Source organism: Centruroides vittatus, unplaced genomic scaffold (genome assembly GCF_030686945.1).
Source record: "Centruroides vittatus isolate TY-2023 unplaced genomic scaffold, ASM3068694v2 contig_608, whole genome shotgun sequence".
In the NCBI taxonomy this organism is placed as follows: domain Eukaryota; kingdom Metazoa; phylum Arthropoda; class Arachnida; order Scorpiones; family Buthidae; genus Centruroides; species Centruroides vittatus.
The window spans coordinates 43,967-57,568 of record NW_027122371.1 but is presented as its reverse complement, the minus strand read 5'-3'; the positions used below and the strand labels follow the sequence as shown (position 1 = coordinate 57,568).

At 35.8% G+C, this 13,602-nt stretch overlaps 1 protein-coding gene across 1 annotated transcript; it reads right to left on the bottom strand.

The window, feature by feature from the left end:
- Positions 1-10,660: 10,660 nt before the first annotated feature.
- LOC136979340 (uncharacterized) lies at positions 10,661-12,365 on the bottom strand (the record flags this gene model as incomplete). The annotated part of the gene is made up of 2 exons (XM_067275285.1): positions 11,621-12,365; positions 10,661-11,091 (listed from the first exon to the last, which is right to left on the bottom strand). Coding segments are annotated over exons 1-2 (1,176 nt in total), but the record flags the coding sequence as incomplete, so codon positions are not given.
- Between the last annotated feature and the right edge of the window lie 1,237 nt (positions 12,366-13,602).

The window sequence follows — 13,602 nt, the reverse complement described above, 5'->3', positions numbered from 1 at the left end:
CATTTATACAGGGCATATATTTATATTGATAAAACGATTGCTTGTGACAAGTACACTATGTTGTGCTTACAAAGGATTTTCAAATGTTATCTCTGGAGTCTGTTCTAAATAATTGTTTACAGTTTAAGTGTTTTTAAATTAATTTTTCTTATATAATAAATTTTCTATATATAGCTTTTAATTGAAATTAGAAAATTGTTGACTTGCTTTCAGATGCCATAAAAGCCTTCTTGTACGGTTTTTAAGGATTTGGGCTGATAAATATTTACATCTTTTATTGTTATATGACTGTAAAATAAGTCACGAGGCCTAAAATAAGAAATTGTCAGAAATAACTTAAGATAAATTTAAAAATAGTAGTATAAGGAGGAATGAAATAATGTCGTAGTTGCATTTGATGACACTATTCAATTAATCAATAGAATATGTAGAGTTTTGTTGCTACAATAACAAAGTTTTATGACCAGAAAAAAGGAAAATTTACTTTCATTTTATTCAAATATAGGCTGTAATTTTAAAATTGTAAATATAAAATGAATATCATTAAATGTATTTTATATTTGACATTGGAGTGATGAACTTATAACTCCCCTATTGTTGATAACGCTACAAAGTTATACACTGTGTTTATTCTATGAATTTTTGAAAGAAAATAAGAAAAAAATTAATAATTACAATTTACAATATTATAACTTAGAGGATAAATTAAAATTATCCTTTCTGCATGAATATATTTTTTCTTGAGATCTCTATAAAATCTAATCAGATATTTACAAAAATCTGATTCAGTTTTTGTGAGACATATTTAAAGAATGATTTCGTATAAATCTTCGAGTATTTCATTGTACAGTATTTCTAATCATATGCTTTATATGCGATATATTTCACATTATTTGAAAACTTGTCCAAGTTGTGTATTGTAAGAGATGTAATAAGTAATTTAAACTTGTGTTTGACAGCAGGATCTGGCTGCTTCTCAGGGAGATCCAAAATCAGATCCGAGAGAGAGCAACTAAAGATACAGACGGCCATAATATCTCAGGATACAGTCCGAGAAACCATACCTACGACGGCAGATCTCTGTAGTATTTTTACAAGGCACATTACGTCAATTAGTTTGATAACATTCTGCAGCCAATTGTACTGCCTATGATGTCACATCTTTCGAGGCTCTTTACCAGTTTGATAATGCCAATCCACAAAGGGCGCAAACCTTTTATACGTAGGGTTCGCATTTTTTATGACCGATTACATCGGTCATAAAAGATGGCGATCTTTTTATGACCGATGACCTATCGCCAATCCAGCATGTGTGGGTTATGCTAGGAAGATAGTTGCAGCTATCATGAAATGTAAGAGAACTGTATAACATCTGACAGAATCTTTTCTAGACTGTTGTATGACTTTATATTGTGTTTCATATCTTCACCAGAAAAGGTTCTATTACCTACTGACATGTGACACTTATTATGCCAGATACATTTTACTTAAAGTTCTTTTGCAATAAAAATGCAATCCTTACTTTATCTTTACATACCCAATTCGCAGTGGCTCGTTATAGCTTCCTATAGTCAGGGCGAATTTCGATTAAGGAACCCATGTAGTGTTAAATTCAGACATTTTTCTTCTGGAGAATTTTGAGGGAAATATTTTTCTACAAAAGACAATAGCAAATTTATCATCGTTTTTCACATGTATAAAAATTTGTAATAAAGTATATATAATAAGGTTATAATAAAATATTAATTTTAATTGTCGGAGCGAAGCGAAGCTGAGCGACAACTTACACTTGACTTCATGCATCCCTTGTCAACATCATAACTCTAGCCCTCAGTGAGTTGCTAGGAATCGTTCTCTTACTTAGGTCGCATGGGTCTCTCAGACCCGTCATTTTTATTTTGAAATTAATAAAATTTTTCTATCTCATAGAAAGACTACAATTTTTCCGTTAAATTCCAGGCTTTGTTTTCTATCTAGTAGTATAAATTACTTCTGTATTGACAAAATTGTCTTTTCAATATTTATTTTTACGCAATTTGATAAAAAAAACACAAAAAAATAAACATATCAAATTTCAACTCGCTGTAAGTTATCTGACGTTTCACCGATCGTCATCGGGTTTGTTTGCAAATGGGGAAGAAAGATGACTCATTCGTGGGAAATCAGTAGAAATTCAGTTCTACTGATAAAATTTTTTTAATAGACCTCGCGTTACCCCCTATCGCGAGAGTCGATAAACATTAATTGTTTTATGGCTCTATTAAAAAATGCTTTTTTCTGGGTTTCAAATCGACTAATTGACAACTGTTTTATTTTGTTTTACTCATTAGAATGTCATCTTTAAGATTTAATGGATAATTTCGTTAGATTTTTACACATGAATTTTATTCTTAATTTTTAATGTGATATAGTCGTGTGTTAAGCTTAGCTCGATCACCTAAAACAAAAATTGACATCGGTCAAAATATTATTCAATCCATCAAAGTTCTTTGTTGATAGTTTAGATGTAAATGTTTTCTCTGCAGGAAATGAATCAATCGAAAAAATAATGAGTAGACCATCAAAAATTCGGCAATTTATGACATGTTCTCGATTCTGTAATTTGTTTTTTTTATAATATAAAATATTCACATAATAAAACTTTAAAAAGGCATCCATATCAATATCTGAATGTTATCAAAATGCAATTATCAAAAATTTTATAATTTTTACAATTTGTATTATCATAATTTAGTTTTGAATTTTTTTGTCGCGTTTTGTGTATCGCGCGACAAAACAGTCGCTACGCGATCAAACGCAGCGATTTCATTCATAATTACTTGTTATGTAGATCGTGCTAACTTTTTAGGTTTGTTTTGTTGTGCCGCAATGAAAAACGAATAAATAATAAAAGCAGATTATAATTAAAAGTATTTTTATTAGATTAATCTGGATTATTAGATTATAAAATAATTATAGCTATGCGATATGATTGTCGCGTAGTTGTAATTATTTTCCTTTTATCTAATTCTTTAATGTTTCCTCATTTGAACACTGTCGAACATTTAATTAGCAATTTATAGCTCATAACGCGATTAAAACAAAAAAGTTTATAGCTATTGTGTAAATTCGATTACCAAGATCATTTTATTTCCCAGAGGGCAGGATATTTGGGTGTACTATAGATTACTATCTATGGAATTTCAAAACTTTGATTATATATTGGAACTCAGGGAACCGAGACGAGTTCAACGGTACCCTATTTTGGACCGGAGACGAAAAATAAAAATGTTATCAACTTTTTCACTTACCATACTTTTTTAATGCTCTCATGAAGATGGCACCGTAGTTGCTAGTACTACCATCTTGCGGTAAAGTCTGCAAACCATGACGTCGGACTACGATCATCTCCCGGAGGGTTAAACACTCAATACGAGAGCGGAGAGAGCGACGCGACTTCCGATCATCGCGCGATCGCCATTTCGGTTAATGTTACTTATGGCAATGAACAGGGCGGCCCGACTGACCTCTCGTATGGGCGCCACCACACGCCGCCATATGCTAAACTAGTGATCGATTCACGGTAGTTCTTGAACAAAGTAAAAAGAGGGGAAAACGCCTACTAAAGACAATTTTAACGGCAAGCGACGGCACTCCCGATCGCGATAGCGAGGCCGACTTAGCGGAGAGCGACGCGACTCCCTGTCATCGCGCGATCGCCGAAAAAAGTATGATAACTACTTTGTTTTTCGTCTCCAGTCCAAAAGTAAGGTATCGTTTGAACTCGTCTCGGTCCCCTCAGTTCAGATATATACTCAAAGTCCCGAAATTCCATAGATAGTAATCTATAGTATCTCCGGATATTTTTCGGAATTTTGTAGCTAGCTGTTTTCACAAGTTTCTGATTACTTAGTAAAAGTGAAAAAAAGCCAACTTGCATCGCCTAATAAACGAGGAATAATCATAAATTAATTATAAAAGTGATAAATAAAAGTTATATGATAAGAATAAAAAATAATTAAAATAATTAAAAATTAATTAGACATTACTTTTAAAAACAATATTATAACAAAAAAAAAACAAAAATATAAATATACAAATAAATAACGATAAGATTTAATAAACACCGCGCGACAACTTAAACGCGATAGAGTTATTGTGACACTCGCTATTGGCAATGGTGAAAAATTAAATGGTCTTTTTTTACCCCGATCATGAGTCGCATGAGTTTGACAGACCCAAAGTATTTTTTTTTTTCTCAAAAATGAGCGTTGCTATTCAACAAAATTTAACAGCATGTTAATCGGGTTAGAAAGTTAGAAGAATATTAATTTTTTCAGATTTTTTGAAAAATATTCAATATTAAAAAATTTTAACTAAAGTTCGCGGGCGGGTCTGTCAGACCCGTGCGACTCGCGTAGGGCTAGAATGAGTTGTCCAGTCTTGATGAAATTTTCTAGGACGACTCATCATTACTCAAGTATGAACTGATTAAAATTTCAACTCTCAAAAATGATCCATTTTTGTAGAACTGGAGATAGGGGTGAAAACGAACGTCGCATTTTTCTTCAGTATTACAGGTCAAAATTAGTTGACTAAAGCTACGTCTTACCTAGCAGCGTTTATTTATCGAGCCCAATTACTTATAGCTCTATTGCTGCTTGATCAGTTCCAAGCAGCAGTAGAGCTATATCCAACAAACGAGCAATTTAAACAAAGCAACAAAGACTACTTCCAGTAAACTGTATGCCCTGTTGCTTATATAGCATCTGAAAACACTCCAGATATTGCCCTGCCTTTGTCCAAAGATGACTCAGCTCTTGGTCTAAGTATTTGAATCTCCCAGTTAATGCCAGGATCATGCCGAGAGTCAACTTATAAGTGCAAGGAGGTCTCGTCAATGGTTGATTAGGAACTATACGCTACATTATATATGCTCGTAATGCTTGCCCTCCAGCTCTTCCTCTGTTTATTTTAGTGGAATTGGATCAAGGTCCTAGAATATAAGGTTAGCTCATACAGCCGATTTAGCAACTTCCTGACAGGTTCTGGATATACGTCATCTGTAGTCGAGACGTGGTCCAGCCACTGCTTCACTGCAGTAAGCGATGGAAGAAAATTTTGGAATTTCACTATTTTTGTTACTTTGTTCAGCGTTTTTACTCATAATCTTCGAAGGTAAATATATCTATCGTTATTGCTATTATTAAACATAATTATGTCGATTATTATATCGATAAAAATCGTATGGAAGTAACAAACGTGTTCCTAGAACCGTTTGATATTCTGTTGTAGTCTTTACTCTTCGTTCTGTAGAAATAACATGATATTGGTTACGGATAAAATATATTTATTAATAAAATACTTTAAAATACTAAGAATACTTTTCTGCATGTATAAAAATAGTATCTGCCCGACGAAATGACGACTACAAATAATAAGCTGGCCCCGTAACAAGATGGTAGCACTTTTAAGACAAGTTGAGATGTAAAAAAATATTGTTTATTGTTAATTATGTGACGGACGAAAAGACGAAGGGGTTCAATCAAAACTCTTTCGAATTTTTTTCTCCACCATTTTTATCAAAAGATCTGTAGAAACCCATAAAAATTATTTCCCACGAACTTGCTTCCTCGTTGAGGATGACCCATCTAGTTAGACGTATGCCACCAGGAACTGGTAGAAGAAATTTACGTATTGGACACCGACCCTCATGGAAAAAACCCGAGTGAAAAAATAAAACGAACGAACGATGACAAATCCAGCAGTCGTCGTTTAGTTATCGTGACAGCAACCCTGAACCCTTTCCGCCATCTTCCGAACCAAGAATTATACCAAGACCATAGTGCCGAGCGGATTATCTTGTGAACTGTTCCTTCTAATGGTGAATCTCCGTGGACCATATCATCTCAGTGATACCCGACGACGGCTCCAAGAATCTCTAAGGTATTTATCAACTCGCGAATCGTTTGTAAACTCTCTCTCTCTGCGTATCTAAAAATACGTTTGTAATAACCATGCGTCTTGCTGTAACGTTGTTATACTCCCTTATTAAAATTAGCCTTGTTATTTAGCCGGTGTCTTGAGTGGCTCACTTCCTCGGTTCTCCTACCTCCACCTCCACCGCGAACGTACCCGCTCACTCGCGACCGCTCGCGCGACAGAAGAACTCTGCGTCGCGATTTCCGAGTGTTGACCGACTCAGTGGTGTCACATACTGACGTGGGGCAAAGAGACTCCGACCCTCCGGTCACAATTAATATAACTTTTTAAAATATACATATTAACGTAAAATGTATAAAAATGCAAAATATAAAAATGTTTTATATATTTAGTATAAATTTATTATAGTATTATTTATTCGTATAATAATTTTTATGCAAGAGATGTTAATACTACTTTTTACCACTTCAAAATATTTATTTGGGAAAATAAAAAATACCTACATTTTATTATTATTATATTTAGATGCCAGGAGCAACATATGCTGTTGAACTTGTAATAACAGCTATTGTAAAACAAAGTTATTAAACAGGAAAATCAGTTAGTTTAGATTTTTACATAACACTTAATTTGTATATATTGACATGAAAAATATGTTTATAACATAAAAAATTGTTCTTTTGAAACTTAATTTGTATATGAGCTGTTTATTTTGAAAGTGGTGCAAGTCCATCTTAGATGTAAATTATTTTTGACCGAATATATTACGGCAAAATTTAGCTCCGGTTGCTGTATGGTGAAGCAATGTGGCCGTTTGACATCATGTCTGAAATCTAGGGTGTTTCTATCTATCTATCTTTGATATTGAAAGTCCATGGTTGTACAATATTTCATAAATAACAAAAATATATCTTAATTAATTATACCTACGTATAAAACTGAAAATGTATAATTTCATTGTAATTCTTAATAAAACTGAATTTATTTTGTTATGTTATATTTTCTACTAGAATATTCTTTGTTTTGTTTCACTTTTTATCAAATGAATAAATATTTATAAAAATTTGAATAGTATTTTGTTTTTATTATTTAAAAATGGCTGATGCAACTGAAAAAATTCCCAATTAGATTACAATAATTCATGAATTTTTAAAGGGAGGCAAGTCCATTTAGTTATAATGAAATTCTTACTTTTTTTAGTCAGCACTGTAAACACTATTGGATTATAAATTTAGATTATCTGGTACCACAAAATATTAAAAATATATCGATTAATACTTACCAATATTTTTAAATTTATTGAAATGCAAACCTTTCAACATCTTGCAATAACAAAAAATGGACTTGCCTCCACTTTCAAAATGAACGGCTCATATATTGATATCAAAAATATGTTTAAAATATAAAAAAATGTTCTTTTGACAAAGTTATTTTCGTATATGTATGAGTAAATAATATCGTTTTTGGTACATGAATATTAAAAATTAAAAAAATAGACTAATATTATTTTTAGTTTTAAAAAAAAGTTGTTTGACGATATAAATTAAATTAATTCATTTATACAAATTATCTACGTAAGATTTACAAAATTAAGCTTTTAAGAAATTATTGTTGTTATAATATCATAAAATACATAAAATCGATTTCATTTACAAAGTACAAAAACGCATTTTAATTTCAACTTCACACGTAAAAATTACAAAGAATTCTTCAATATTCCGGATTTTTCTTTTTTATAAAACATTTTTATTTACATTCAATAAGATATGAATCGTAGTTAATGAAATATTAGCGTGTAATTAAAGCTAGAAGCTTCTGATCGGTAATGTCTTTTACATAAGGATCAGTAAGATATTTCGTTTTCGACTATGAGTGACGTCAAATAAGCAACCAATGAAAAGCATTTCCTCTCTATGAAGTTACCTTATATTCTAGGACCTCGGAATTCGATAGCAATCAGGGACCATTTATCTATGGTAATCTGTTTCCAATAATTCCTATAAAGCTCTTCAAACAATGGCAGTATATTGCGATCTCGTAGACAGTTTCCCCTTACCTCAGCATACTCGATGACTATACATAAATCAGAGATTAACTCTCCTAAAAATCAACATAGATATAGGTAAAAAAGAGACAGCTATCGGTCTTACCTATGTTGCATTGAGTCGAGTGAAAAACATAACTGACACAGTATTTTTAAACAGTTACAATAAAGACCACTACATTATACAATATAAATCAAATACAGTCAAACCTGTTTTTATGTGCTCTTTTTATGTGCGATTTTTATTTGTGCGATTTTTTTAATGCGAATTTTTAATTTGTGCGGTATAGTTGGCGACTAGTCTCGTGCGATTCGTCATGTCTCACGTTGACTTATTATAGCTAAATAAACTTATTATAGCATAAATGCACTCATTATAGTAATATTATTGCATGAATATGCGAAAAATGAAATAATTTACTTTTTAAGTCAACAAAACACCACCTGGACAAAAATATGTAAAACAGACGATAGACCAGACGATGCAGTCAAGTGCTGACATCTGTTGTCAATAAATTTTATTTCGTACGGTTTTGAGTTATTTTCTATGTGAGACTTTTTTTATGCGGTCCCTGTTGACCGCATAAAAAAATTATTTTTTAAATTGTGTTGCGAAAACTATTATTTACAGCCATTCGTGAAGTTTCGTGAGATTTTTTTTAATGCGTTTTTTTTAATGCGGTCCCTATCCCCCGCATAAAAACAGGTTTGACTGTATATTGTTAAGAACAAATGACTCTTTCTCCCTTTTTTTCCCCTCATAATCTAGAAAATAAAGTTACGAGCAGTGTCGCTCTGACCACACACTGATACAGCGTTACTTAACTAGTTAATTCAAAGTACATTAAAATATGAAATTAATCGCGCAATATCTATTTATATTTTAGAAAATACAAGGAAAGCGGCGTTTCCACAACTTCCATTAACTACATGCTACATATGTTAATGTGTGGGTGCCGGGAGGTGGACGACGTCTCGTTCCTCTTTTTTTCGGCTAACAGGTCCGGTAGACCTGCCCACGTCAAGATGGCGGTTCGGATGGGTTATGCGTTACGCGTCACGCGAGTGGAGGAAGTGGATGGGTTCGACGGTAGAGCGGCTGTGACGATATTCGAATAAAAGACATTAACAACGTCTAATAACAAAAATAACGATTTATTAAGACTAACATAACAGATATAATTCGGGCGAGCTACTGTCACCTAAGTTCAGAACCGCGGAGAGAGAGTTTACACGACTTTGGAAAAGCCATACCTCGTGATCCGGGTCGGTCTTTTTTCTAGGTCAAGGTATCCTCGGCAAGGTATGCCTTTCGTTTGGGCGGGTACCGTCGAGACGCACACACTCTGTCTAATCAACACTACGTAACCGACCCCGAGTCGATTGGGCGGACTCTATGTAACCGACCCCCTTTTCCTCTCTCGTCGCCCTTTTATTGTCTCGGTCACGTGTCCAGTTGCACCAACCAGCAATTTTCGTCGGTGGTTCCTTCTGATTCATATTTGTTCCTTTTGATTCATATCCTTTCCTTCTGATTCATAATTTTGACGCGGGAACCACGAGGGAAAAGGATATATTGTTACCGGCTTAATTCCGGTGGGTTCGAACTTTCACACCACCTTGGGCTTTCTAAAATCGAAGCTGTTCCTGTAGGGCAGGTTCGATTTTTTTGGTTTTTTCGGTTCTCCGGGGGGATGTCCATGTAAGTGCATTGTCTCTCTCTCCCGAGTGATTTACAGCGTGACGTTAATTTAACATGATGTACTGGGCGGCGTTAACAATTTAATTTTTTTCCACGACAATCAAAAATTATTCGGGCGCACGTTACAACAAGTTGTTAGGTTAGACCACACACGGTGGGTTTGGTCAACACTAACGGCTTTCCCGGAAGTAGAGTGGTTTCTTAGCTGACACGTGGTGCAGATGTAGCTTCCCTTCGTCGCTTGGGTACGAGAGTAAAGTTCAAGGTCTTGAGTCTTTGGTAAGTCGGTTTGTAGAGGTGCTTGTCGTCGTGCTTGTTGGTTTGTGTGCTGAAGATGGATCTTGGACAGGAACGAGATGGCTGGAGGAATCAGATGAGTAGTGACTTTGTACCGTTCGTTATAGGGCAGGAGGTCGTCGAGCGTTGAACTCGGTGCGTGATTAAAGTGGATGGCTTGTCCTCGTCTTAGTCCGCTGTCGGGAGGATGTCGTTCTATCTTGTACTCATAAAAGTTAGTTATTAACAGTTATTTAAACTGAGAATTCTGTTTAGTTCGGATTGAGGTATACAGTTTACAAAAATGTATTTGGGGGTTACTCTCCCTCAGTTGGATAGGATAATAAGATCCTAAGTTAAGTCTAGATATGAAAAACTAATACATTCTTATAGTTAAAATGGCTAAATAAAGTTGAATAAATGTACTAGGTAATATAATACATAATATGACATATAATATTAGATTATAATAAGGTTTGAATAAGAGGTTGAAAAAAGGATCTTAAAATGGAAATGTGAATAAGTTTGAACAATGGCACATGGAGTCAGTTGTGCTATATTGCTCCAGGGAGTTTCCTGTAAGGGTGTGTCACTTCCCAGAAGCAGGTTAGCTTCTCGTTCTTAGTCTAATTCCTGTCAGGGGATGACGGTCAGCTGGTAGCAGGGGAAACGAACCGCGGGATGCGACTACGATTTCGGCTTGGCCGCAGCATTACCCATGGCTGTTCGGGGACAGGGCTGCGGCTATATAGGGCATATGGAGGCGTACTTTCTTGTTCCTCGGTTATCTCTGTTTCCGATTGTTCAAATTCTGATTCCCCGCTCTCGGTGTCCTCCTTCTCTCCTTCCGGTTCTGATTTGGAAGCTTCACTTTCGAACTCAGATTCTGCTTCCTCACGTTCCCTTTCTGGTTCTGTTTCATTACTGGGATTAAATTGCTCTTCTGTTAGTGAAGGGAGTACGGTCGTTAATGCGTCTTTGACGCGTGATGCAACAGGTGGCTGGATGATTGTGTCCGTGTTATCCTGTTGTATTCGGAGTTGCTTAGCCTTTCGATGACCAGCGGTCCTTCTTCTCGCACTCCGGATTTGTAGTTTCTGTCTCTCCTTCCCTTCGGCAGGAGGTATTCGTTCTGTTCGGGGGCTGTCTGACAGGATTTTCTTTCTTTCCTTGCAGTTCTTATGCCGCTTTCTCCCTCGGCGTGGCCGTCTAGGTGAGCAAAAATGTATTGTTTTCCCATTTGGTAGAATGACTTAATCATGAACAAGATCTAAAATTAACTGGGCGGTTTCGATGCGGTCTCACCCCAAGATTCCTTCACACGGGTTTGTAACCTTGGCTCGTACGATGGCACATTTCATGACATATTTCTTTCCCTGTAATTTAAATGTAGGTGTCGCTGAGCCTATAGCGATAATCGGCTCCCCTAAGCCGATTCTTAACTTCTGTCGGCGCCCGAATTTTATGAAGCTTTCCCTTTCAATTTATTCGCTAAATCGTTAATATAAGCGTACGTTCTGCGCTGGTATTAACTTGCATTTTTACTGGAATATTGTTAATATAAACTAATATGATAGGTTTGTGCCTTGAGATAGTTTTAGTTATTCCTATCCTGCCTTTCCACCTTGTCTCATTTTCCTCGGACAAATCTGTTTGGGGTGGAGAAAGGTTCCTACTTGATTCGGTATAGCGTCGTTTTTGCTTAGATACCGGAAAAGGAGATCTAGTAGAGTAGTTATATCGAGGTTGCTGATCTTGGATGCTTCGAATAATACCTGTCCATCCGTTTAGATTTTTTTTCATAGGTTGAGAGCTCTTTTGATCATTTTCGCTTTCGCGTCTCCATGGGGATTCCTTTCGTTGACGCGTCGGAGAAGCGTTACTATTAATATATCTGCGACCGCGGGGGTTCCGGTTCCTGTAGGTTTGATCATTTGGTCGGTCAGGTCTACGGCTAGTATTAACTGAGTGGTATCCTTCTCGTTGGAAAGGCAGGTTATTATGATTCTCTCGATTATTTTCCCGATTATCTCGCCCTCTTGGAGGGGTTCTAGCATTTTCTGTCGGTGAGGTTCGGGTTAGTCTTTCCACTCGAGCTGTAAGTTTCTGCATAGCTGCCATTAGTTGGGCTATCTTGTCCTGTGAGAAGGAGTCTGTCTCCCATTCACTATCCCGGACTGTTCGCACAATTCCTTGAGGATGGGAGGTGAGCTGTTCGATCGTCTCCTCACTGATCGCTGCTTTAAGAGCCTCATCGAAGGTCTCAGCTTCACGACTCATTATTTGTCTGCGAATTCTTATATCGATCCCATTAAGGAATTGCACTTTCAATCGTTCATCTAACTCCTTTCTTTGAATGCGCTGAATAATAGCAGCTTCCGTAGCGTCTGCTCCGGGCTCCGGCGTAATCTCAATTTCCATCGCGAGCGCTTGAAGTCGGGCGGCGTATGCTTGCACGTCCTCATCCCGTTTTTGGACACAGGTATAGAATTTACTAAGCATAAACGAATAAGGTTCCGCTCGAACAGCGCGATCATTAAGCGCTTAAATTCGTTTACCTCTTTGATTCGTCGGTCTTTCCGGACGAATTTCCGAGCTATCCCGCTACGGCCAGCTTGGCTACGGCCAGCATTTGGGCCTTTGACCATGCCATGACTTTTATTACATCTGCTAAAGAGTCGAAAAAATCCGCGACTCTGATGCCTCCCGTTTTTCCGGAAAATACGGGCAGTAGTGGAATGATTCCGCCCAACCCTCCTAGATTGAGGGGATTCAGATTCGGATTTGGTGAGCTGGTCCTGCCGTGGGTTGCGGATCGCCCTCCATTTTTCCTAATAGGTTCGATTAGATTGGAACTACATCCGATAATATTCCTAGTCGCTCTAACCTATCGTTTAGGTCCCTACTTCGACCGGAATTGTCCTTTTTATTTGAATATGGTCCTTTCCGCTCCATCGATATTTCGAAGGAGTCGATCCCACTCCTGACACCAATTTGTGGGTGCCGGGAGGTAAACAGCATCTCGTTCCTCCTTTTTTCGGCTAACAGGTCCTTTAGACCTGCCCACGTCAAGATGGCGGTTCGGATGGGTTATGCGTTACGCGTCACGCGAGTAATTCAAAATATATGCGATAGATGGTGGCACATATATAAAGTAGATATTTATAAATTATTTATTTTAAACGAAAGATGGCGCTGTGTATTTTTATGAAGAAAGTTCCAACTAAAAATATTATTTTTTGTGGAACATATAGATATTTTATTAATTAAAATGTTTCTTAGCAGAATCAAATTTAAAGATAAATTAAGCGTAACATTAGATTCGTATTATTTAAAAATTTTCATTGGATACTTTTTTATTTATACAATTTATACAAAAAACTAAAATTTATTTGATTAATGTAATGTTATATACAGATTGTCTTCTTCATTTTTATCTATTTACATTTCATCCTATTATATCTGTAAGAATGGAATTATGCATCCAACATATTTTAATAAAATTCTACTCACAGTAAATGTATATCTAATCAAAAAGAAGTATCTTGTTTACATCTTAAATATTATCCTTAGTATGAAGGAAACCAAGCTCCTGAATTTGTTCTTAAGTAAAATTGGATCTCTTTTTAAAAATTTATCTTTATTTTATAAAATAATA